The 10307-nt window shown below is 37.2% G+C and overlaps 2 protein-coding genes across 2 annotated transcripts in view; one reads left to right on the plus strand and one right to left on the minus strand.

Annotated features, from left to right (window-relative positions):
* Positions 1–793, minus strand: part of LOC138610992 (multiple epidermal growth factor-like domains protein 9) — a 39157-nt gene extending 38364 nt beyond the window's left edge. Inside the window, exon 1 of the mRNA XM_069683891.1 lies at positions 134–793. Within this exon, the coding sequence (XP_069539992.1) occupies positions 134–698 (565 nt within the window). The 5' untranslated portion in view covers positions 699–793. The remainder of the gene's footprint in view (positions 1–133) is intronic.
* A 1838-nt stretch (positions 794–2631) lies between these two features.
* On the plus strand, positions 2632–9325 carry LOC138609826 (serine/threonine-protein phosphatase 6 catalytic subunit). The gene is made up of 7 exons (XM_069682486.1): positions 2632–2728; positions 5027–5122; positions 5231–5296; positions 5389–5530; positions 5651–5730; positions 7469–7678; positions 8383–9325. The coding sequence occupies exons 1-7, from the start codon at positions 2654–2656 to the stop codon at positions 8629–8631; spliced, it is 918 nt and encodes a 305-aa protein (XP_069538587.1). The 5' UTR covers positions 2632–2653; the 3' UTR covers positions 8632–9325.
* Positions 9326–10307: the final 982 nt, after the last annotated feature.

The following is a 10307-nucleotide window of genomic DNA, read 5'->3' on the forward strand; positions in this document are numbered from 1 at the left end:
TGCGTCCAAGAATTCCTCCCCCAAATGTCTAATATCTTTGACGTGATTTTAAAGCGTTATTCATCAAAGCTCTCCAACCTGAAATATGTTGTTTTCAATCTACCTGGTAGCTATTTAAGTGAAAAGTACTCACCTCGACTGTTCTCTATTGAGGTAACAGATGTGCCAATATTATCTGCAGCCCAGGCATCATTTGCAGTGCGCTGGGAGACCATGGACACCATGGTCTGCAGCGTTTTCTCCGGAGTAAAAAGCGATGTCTGTGCATCGGTGGATCTTTTACTTGTTAATCTGGAAATCGGCGCTGTTATTTGATCTTTAGTGGCTGAAATTAATCCAGTATCAGGGGCGGTAGTTTTTGTAGTGGTCGTGATGGTCGGGTCCGTTGTTTGAGGCTGGAAGGTGGTTGCAGTTTTAGAAATAGGGCTAGTGGTAGTGGTTGTGGGGCCGGGAGAAACAATAGCAGGCGCCGGTGTGAGTCCGGCTAAAGGCCCGAGAGCGAACCTGCTCTTGGGTAAAGTACGAGGCATATCGGTGTGGAAGGTCTCCCAGGTGTCGGAGGCTGAGCCGGGCTTCCTGGAGATAGGCGACGCATCGTCGGGGCTGATGCGAGGTGCAGCTTCAGAAAATCCAATATATACATACAAAATAACTAGCAGAACCGGAGATATGTACATCATTAAGGATGTTAGCCTCATATTCAGTTTCAGCTCTCCATGTAAGCCCCAGTAATGGTCTCTCTCAGACCTTTCCCTGAATGGACGCGTACTCCACCATTGATGTCCCCCGGCGGCGTACGCTGCTGTTTGTTGCCCTATGAACCACAGTCAACACTTAACCTGCTCTGCAACCGACCATGAGCCGCCCGTGATTGACGTATTTATCAGCCAATAGGAGAAAGCTTCAGAGCGCACGCTCATTCCTCGATTGGATAGTCGTTGAAACACCCTATGAGGCACAATATTAAGTAAATTATTAAACGTCCGCACTCCTCTGAATTTAACCAAAACATAACCGCTTCCATTCATAAATTGAATAAAATATGTTATAAAGGTATTTTATCTTTAAGATGGAATTACATAGTTTGATGCAGTCATGATGATACATCTAACGGCTTCGGAGTACTCCTAGATATGTTAGGGAAAGGCCCGGTGATCCCTTGTTGTGGAAATATTAACGTTTATGAACACGACACTTGAGACTTGATTGCCTGTAGTTTCAAATCTGTGTGAATCTATCCTGGAATTAATGATTTAGGGGGAAAAATAATTGAGATCGAAGGCTTGTTTAAGCAAAACCCTCTGAATGAATGTCAATCTACCTCTTACATATTACCTTTTACAGAGTGAGCGCTTTAATGTCTCAACCGGTCTCACCTACGCTTTCACAGTATCTTAAACATTTAGGAATGCTTGTCTGTTGGCTACAACATGTTACGGCACGTCGCACTGTGCAACTTCGCTTGTAGCTCCATTCTTTTATTTTGAATGTTCTTACAGGAAGTAATTGTATCCTTTTGGTCTGCCTTGACGCTTGTAAGGCTTGTTATCATGTGTTTTTGAATTCAACTCAGAGTCGGTTGTAAGTTACCAAGTATGTGTATAACTACAAGGTTTTTCTCCAGTTTACGTTCCTCTTAATATACCTTAACTGAGTTTTGATGGTTGGAATGCGGGCTTTTATGACATGGTTATGGTTTATAATTACTCTACTACCCTCAGGTGTTTATTTTGTGCTACTGCATCTCTGTCTAAATCTAAAGTTTTATTTTGATGGTAAGTGTTGGCAGTTTTTTTTTTTATTAATTCAACAAAGATTTTTTCTTTCCCATTCTTCTAGTTCTTTCTAGTAAAGACCTTAGAATTCTTCTAGAATTTAAACCACGTGCAGAATTACAGGCTCTCCAAAAACTAAGTACAAATGTATAGCTGCAGTACAGTACAAATACAATCAGAGAGCAATAATTAATACTTCCAGTTTAAATAATCAAAATAAACCTTGAAAAAAAACAAAAAAAAACTTATTTGTTTATTGCATAAAAAAGCAGACAGACACATGCTCTGTTTTTTTCTTAATTAATATTGAAGTTTCAGCGTCGTTTTCAGTTTTTTGCTGTCATAAGTTACAATGATTAAGTAGGCTACTACTGTTTGTGGATACGGACAATAATTGACAGTAGAGGGAACAGTTATGGGACTCCTCTTGCATTCAAGTCATGTCAGAATAATTGGAAAAATTATTCTCAAACTGGGAAAATTCAAGTAAACCTCACAAAGGGGAACAACGTTGACATCAAACTACGCAGAAACATAGCGGACGAAAGTAAATGTTAGCTTGAGTTTAAGAAACTTTTAATAATTAATGTATTGTTTATCAATGTTTTGCTAACATGATTTCTTTATACTATATAAATTGTAACTTTTGGTTGTCCACATAGGGTGCCCTAGATTAACTAGAAAAGTTGCATAAACTCCATGAGCAACAAAAAACAAAACGCATCTATTTCAGCGTCCCTGTTGTTTCCACATTACGAACAAACAGAAGTCGGAGGGACGACTTCAATATTTTGGAAATTGGATCCCTCCGAAGAGTACGTAAAGGCACCATCGGCTGAAGTGTGTTGCAGGAAGTTGCGCATGACGACTAGAGAATAATGGCGCCTCTAGATTTGGATAAATATGCCGAGATCGCAAAGCAGTGTAAATATCTCCCAGAAAATGACCTCAAGGTAAATTTGGCGTTATAAAAATCTTTTTGATTTGCTAGTGTGATGAGCTTAGAATGGCAACGCTAGCTCAGTGCTGTTTTGTGTTGTAACAGCGTAATTAGCTAACGTTAGCTTCAACTAGCTTGCAATGATAGCCTGCGACCTCATCCCCTGGTGAAGATATTAAAACCGTTTTAAGGAAATATTCCGTTTAACTACAACATCTATATACAAGCCCAGTTATCCCATACCATGCAATCTAAGCAGGAATGGGAGTGACTTGCTCTGGCATGCCACTACCGGCTGACGTTAAGATGAACAAATATTTAGAGTGACCTGATGATGCTTTCTGTTATGATGCTGGGATGACAGCTGATTATTAGTAATCAATCTGAAAATGTATCATGTTTACACGGTCCAAGACCATCTCATGAGGTTTACTTATGAAATTATTTAAAGACTTAGACATATCTGTCATACTGTTTTAATTCCAAATTTAGTATATTTCCTCATTATACATTTCACCTTAAAAGAAGTACCTCAAAAGGTTGTGGAAATGATACACTGCTCATTTACTTTGAAATGACTGTACTTGTTGTTGGGAAGTCGTCAGTTATTATGTAAATATTTCCATATGGCCAGATTTTTAATAGAGATTTTTGCATATTATCCTTGCCAAAGAATTTTATATTAGTCAATATCAAAACAGTAAATCAAATATTTGAGTGCACCGTATTTGCTGTAAGTAGCTTAGTTAAAATGAGTTGGGTTACACAGGTAGATCCAGGTGTACTAACAGTACAGTCAGTTGCAGTTTCCAGTAGTCAGATAAACCTATATGATGACTTAACGTTTGACCGATTGCTACTAGTCCTCCTAAACTAAAGGGTTGTATGTTAAAATGCAATGGGAATGTGCAGTATTTCACTTAATCAAAACTTGATAATAAAGGCAGCACCAGGCTCAGTCACTTTCTCTAACTCTTTGGTTTTTGGTCAAATTAATGCCGTACCGGTGCCCTTATGACCACATAATATGGCCATGATTATGTGGTTTTATATGCACAATTTCGGTTTTACTCAGAAAATGATGGGTCATAGTTTTCTTTTTTGTTATATTCAGCAGGCCTATCATGGCCTGAACATGGCCTGACATTTGTGTCATCTGCCCAGTACAGTATAGCTTGTCAATGTCACCATCTGAAGCACAGCTGCAGTAACACATTGTTAAACCCTCAGGAGTTTGTTGTCCTTTGTATTTATTTAATTGTTCAGAAATGTTAAGTTATATAAGTTCCTGTACCTCATAGGTTCAATTTGGGTTGTCTGTGAAGGTTCTCATGGTAATTCTAAGCTTAATCTTAAAGGCAACTGGACTTGGTTGAAGTTCTTGAAGACGAAGTGAATGATGAGTGTTGAGATGAAGATGAAGAAGAAATTATAGAGCCTAACGACCCATCAACACCAGAGGGTACTAATGACTCTCAGTGATAATAGGTCAACAGCACATGTTAAGGACTCACCCTTGATTATACATCTATTAGCATACTAATGACCTACAGAGGCTTATATTTCTAGCTCCGTCCACCAGTCGGTTTAGAACTGAAGAAGCCTTTTGGATGAGAGGTTGAAACGTCTTCAAGATCTTGAAGTCCAGTTGCCTTTTGGATTAAGCTTAGAATTCAATTTGAGTTGCATGAAAAAATGTCATTTTAATCATCATTTAAACATGCACAATAAACATATGACAGAATACTGTCTGAAACATTTGATCCATACATGAGACACAATTTAAATTTTTTTGGACAGTCAGATGAAGCTCTAGCTAGCCATCAGCTAAACTCAAGTTAACAGAGGACAATTGGTGGCGATTGTTATCGTGATGGATGAGAAGAATGATGAAAATGTGGATGACAAAGCCTAGTGGTAACAAAAGAACAGAAGTTCTGCTAATTCAAATTATTCTGCTTTCAGTAGAGATTATGTGTTACAAATACAGCTACAGTTTAAAACACAGTTGTGTCCTCTTATCGTGCAGAGCTAGTTTCATAGTCATTGGGCAGATGTAAGAGGGTTGCCCTGCCATAAAAAGCTGGCACCTTAAAGTAATCTTTTTTGTCTATAGAGGAGAAGAAATTTTGTGTCCCATGACTCAAACTCAATGATGTTTCAGAGGCTTTCCTGAACAAAATCCAAGATACTCATAATTTACTGAATACTCATAATTCCATTGTGAAAGTAGTCACATTTGAGAGTATTGGGTTAGGGTTAGGGTTAAACCCTTTTCATTTATTTGTGTGTTATGTTTTCACCTAAACAGAGGTTATGTGACTACGTGTGTGATCTTCTTCTGGAGGAGTCCAATGTTCAGCCCGTCTCAACTCCTGTAACTGTATGTGGTGACATTCATGGACAGGTAAAGCACTTTGTTTAAATAGTATTTTTTTGATATAGGTCTCATAACTTGTACACATAAAATGGAATACCATTACCTACACTAACTTTTTATCTCTTTGCATTTTAGTTTTATGATCTTTGTGAACTCTTCCGAACTGGCGGCCAAGTTCCAGACACTAATTACATATTTATGGTTTGTATATTGAAATCAGTTTAAACTATATCTTAATGCAAGCTATTTAACTAATGTTTTTGGTGTTGGCTGACAACCTCTGTCATTTGTAGGGTGACTTCGTTGACAGAGGATATTACAGTTTGGAGACATTCACCTACCTGCTGGTGCTGAAAGCCAAATGGCCTGACCGCATAACACTTCTACGGGGAAACCATGAGAGCCGACAGATCACCCAAGTTTATGGTTTTTATGGTGAGATCTGGTTTATTTATGTTTTTGGCCAGCTGCAAACTGTGTTGTTACAAACATAATTTCCTGAACAATAATCTCACCCTGCTGTTTGAAATAAAAGAGTGCTCCTTTGTCTTACAGATGAGTGCCAGACCAAGTATGGAAATGCAAACGCATGGCGTTATTGCACCAAAGTATTTGACATGTTAACAGTTGCAGCTGTGAGTATTGAAGTGTCGAGTTTTTTTTTATATGTTATTTCAAAAGATGTTTGAGGATTAATGATGTGACCTGATAAATGACATTTCTTCATGAAAGCCTGCAATGAGGCTCATGTTTAGTTATTTCTGGAGCTGAACTACACATGCACAGCAGTTTTGCTGTGATGTTATATCTTAAGGCCTCTGTCTGAGCTGCTTTAGATGACAGCGATGGACTCTCTACCTACTGCTTCTCCATCATGTCATCATTTTGTTTTACATGAAAACCTCCTTCTCCTGGCAGTCCATAGCTCCTGTGCTAATAGTGTAAACACTTACACTCACCAGGTTCCCGAGTAAGCTCTATCTGATCTTACTAACTAACACCAACAATTAAACAACCTGTCCATTAGGAAACTCCTTAAATCACAGAGTTCAGGCAGACCAGCCAAGGGACATCATAAGAAAAACAATTAAATATTTTGTCCATAAAATACAATTTTTATCCATAAAATGCTAGCCAGCTTCACCACAGTCAGTGAACAAACGTTAATTAACTTTGACATAGATACAACAGCCTTCAGGTCATTCAAGTGCGCCTGCACAAGCTTGGAGAGTGAGTAGAGCTTTAGCTTCTAATCATAGCGTAACATTCCCTTTTAGCAAAAGCTTACATTTTTCTTATTTTTGAACACAAAATATAGGTATTAGTCAAAAATATTTGTTGAGCAGTGGCTAATCAACACTGTCGGACTGGAAGAAATATAAAATATAAAAAATATTAAAATATGCCAGAGTGGGGCTTTGAGATATGATTTTCTCAGGATTAATGTGGAATTCATGATTTTCTGACCTGAAGACTTGACCCACTAGAATCATGCAAATCTATAAAAAAAATGTAAACATGTTTTGATTAGCACTTTATTTCTATAAGTGGTCATTATAAAGGTTGTAGGCAGCTATGATGCCACTGAGGTCTGGACTTTGCTGTATAATTGCCCATCATAACATGATACATAAAAGGCACAAATTGTAACAAACAAGCACAATGCAGGAAATGAAGCTGTCTGAGGCTCAAAATCTTCTGGGGGATGAACCCTATATCCCCCACCTAATGTGCACTCCTATGTGGCAGTAGTGCATCTCACCTGATGCTGCCAGCTATTTACTGGCATTAGGTTGTTGCTTTTGACAAAGAAGCAGTTTAGCTCAAACTTTTAGGCTGAATATCAATATCATTAAAGATTTGATAAGTTTCTTTACTTTTTTTACCAGACTGATCACATTTAAAATATTCTTATTTTGCTTGATGGTGTTGTAAATAAAAAACAGACATATATAGAAAAAATAAAGTTTTCTGGCTGTTTTTGATGCCTGTGTTAAAATGTTTTGGACTTTAGAGAGGGAGACATAAACAAATTAATTATGCTGATGTGTCTTTTATTTTAAATTTGATCTCTTTTTTTGATACCCTTGGTTTTCTATAAAACATCTATGAGATATCTTGGGATCAGTTAAGTTTATGATTCTGTATTTATAATTTGACAATATCTCTGATGAAAACATGGTCAATTTAAGTCTGTTGTTAAGTTGTTTGGGTCTGTTGTTGACCCAGTTTTTAATTTGGGCCCCCTTTCTGAGTTTGACACCTGTAAAACTGCACATTCCTTATTTGCTATTGTTATGTAACATACAGTTTGTATCGAAGCCCTGTCATATACATATGTATGATGTCCTAACTCTTTTCTTCTTTTGTCAGCTGATGGACGAGCAGATCCTGTGTGTCCACGGAGGCCTCTCCCCAGACATTAAAACTTTAGATCAAATCCGAACCATTGAGCGAAACCAGGAGATCCCCCACAAAGGAGCGTTTTGTGATCTAGTGTGGTCAGACCCTGAAGACGTGGACACTTGGGCCATCAGCCCCAGAGGAGCCGGCTGGCTGTTTGGTGCAAAGGTCACAAATGAGGTACTATTCTTTACAGTCATTTTAGTTCAGCTCATGCTAATTGTAAGAGACTTGCGATGAGTACATGAGTGTAGTTTAAAGTCTCACATAATGATTTACATTATTTAGTTAAGAAAGTGCAATGGCTAAAGCGTGAAGATGCAACCAAACTATGCATACACAGGGAATTTTCACTCTAGTACAACATGCATACATGTTATTTGCTGTATTAGAGTTGTTGTCTGGGATCATTTTAAACTCAGACTGAAACAATCCTTGAAGAACACTTCAGTACACACACAGTGCTTCATACGTCTCTATACAATTAAACATTAAATAAATACATAATTGACAAAGATTCAGGCAATAATAACAAGAAGTTTTACTCACAACAACATCTCTGGTGTATGGTACATGGCTAAATAACAATATTGGCAGATTGCTGTGTAGTTCAAGTCTCTCTACAGCTGTTGCTCTTTGGTAAAGCCCATAAAAACACTCAGACCCAGATAGCAGTAAAATTGAAACAGGTGTTGAGATAAAGCTTGCAGATGCATACAGTCCAGAAAGGTGCACACATACTGGTTTAAAAAGATTTTTAATGTACAAATTCTGCGATAGACTGTATGGCTGTAGACCACATTTTTTTCTATGCATGCCAAGGATACAGAGCCTTTTGACAGGAGCCTTCTTTTGTTTATGTCTATCTTCTAAAAATACTGCAGTTTGTTCACATCAACAACCTGAAGCTGATCTGCAGAGCGCATCAACTCGTCCACGAAGGCTACAAGTTCATGTTTGACGAGAAGCTGGTCACAGTGTGGTCCGCTCCTAACTACTGTTATCGCTGTGGCAACATCGCCTCCATTATGGTCTTCAAAGATGCTAACACAAGAGAGCCAAAGCTGTTCAGAGCAGTGCCGGACTCTGAGAGAGTCATTCCACCGCGAACAACGACACCTTATTTCCTGTAAGCACATCAAAACTAAACCAAGGCAGCCATTTGTTCAGTGCACAGATACTGCCTGTGACAGCAGCATCAGCACTTGTGAACATATATGAATTTTGTATAGTACATTTGCAGTGTTTACAGTGCATTTATTGTTGCCAACTGTCAATTATTATTCCCACGCTGGCATTTAATGCCATTATTCTGCAGCTTAAATCAAAGATTTATTTACAGCGAAGGAAGTATGCTCAACAGTATTGCCATTATTGCTCTGCTATTGAATGTTTTCGAGGAAGGATTAAAAAGGCACTGAAGTTAAGAGACCCTTGCAAAATGTTCATAATTATAAATATCCATTTTACTTTACAATAAAAAATCACTTTGCTGAGAAATTGCACATGCATTAAGTTATAAAATGTTTCATTTAATTATGTTACAGTGATGTATTACAGCTAAGTGTTAAATAACAAAGCACTGCACAAAAGCAAAAATCCCATCTGTTCTGACAAATTTCAAAGAATTACCATTACTATGTGATCCTTTATGATGTATACCTGAGAGTTGATGTACAAACAATTATCTGTTTTCAGTATTGTTAAACCTGTGGTACCTTTTAATGATGTTCTGTTTTGGCCAGAATTTGAATCTGCTCTTGTAATTATTTTGTGTGTGTCTCCATACAGTTTTTAAATAAAGAAATCGAAAGTGTAAGTTTTAAGAAAGGACACCTTGTTGCATCATATGCAATAACTAATAATATTTGGAACTTATTAACATTATCTACAAGCATAGGTTTTTTTTTTTATCCTGCCATGAAAGCAACCAAAAAGAGATGCATTTTAATCATTTCAATTAAACCATTCTCTGAGGGTTGCATTTATACTTTTTCAAAATGATTTGAAAAAGAATTTAAAACTACTTTTTTATAAGATGATGAAATTGAAAATGTAAATATAATCCAAAACTTATTTAAATAAAAAAATATACTAATAAGTAACACACCGACAAAGAATACCACTTACAGTTTACTGAAAAAAGTGAACACTTGTTCACAGGTCATACCTAACTCAAAGACGTAAAAGAAAAAAAACCTTTAATGGAAAAGTGCAATGAATGTCAGGTTTGTATTTGTTCAGAATGTCCATCAGTGTGACACCTGCCTTCCAGAAAGTAGAGTCAAGGTTGGGGTATTGTATCATGTATGCCATGTAACTACTGAAATAGCATACAACAACATTTCTGCACATTTGTTGTTAATAACATTGAATACTAAAGCCAAACAATGTTCACAGGTGAGCATTTACTCCAACCTTCTGGAATACTTCTGAGGTCTAAACCTGTCCTCAACAAAACAATTACATCTGGGATTCTGGGTTATATTTTTGTTATAAACAAATGGGAATTTTGTATTATGTGACTACAACTATAACAAAGAAAAATCCTTCCTTTTGCGGTTTAAAATCGTGTGTAGTTTCATCTTTTTACTTTCTATTCAAAATTAATGTGATAATATTAATTTAAACTTCAGCAAACTACTGAAACATGTAGATAAACTACTATTATAATAACGTGGTTCAATACCTCCCAACACTGGTTATCAATAGCAACAATAATCATCGCAAAGATTATGGTATGTCTTCATCTGCAGGTTTATAAATTCTGTTGCTCTTGCTCCTTGTTCATGCAGGCGGCGCATGTTGC

Source organism: Semicossyphus pulcher, unplaced genomic scaffold, assembly GCF_022749685.1.
Source record: "Semicossyphus pulcher isolate SPU_LCO1_2020_fin unplaced genomic scaffold, fSemPul1.0.p SCAF_6, whole genome shotgun sequence".
Classification (NCBI taxonomy): domain Eukaryota; kingdom Metazoa; phylum Chordata; class Actinopteri; order Labriformes; family Labridae; genus Semicossyphus; species Semicossyphus pulcher.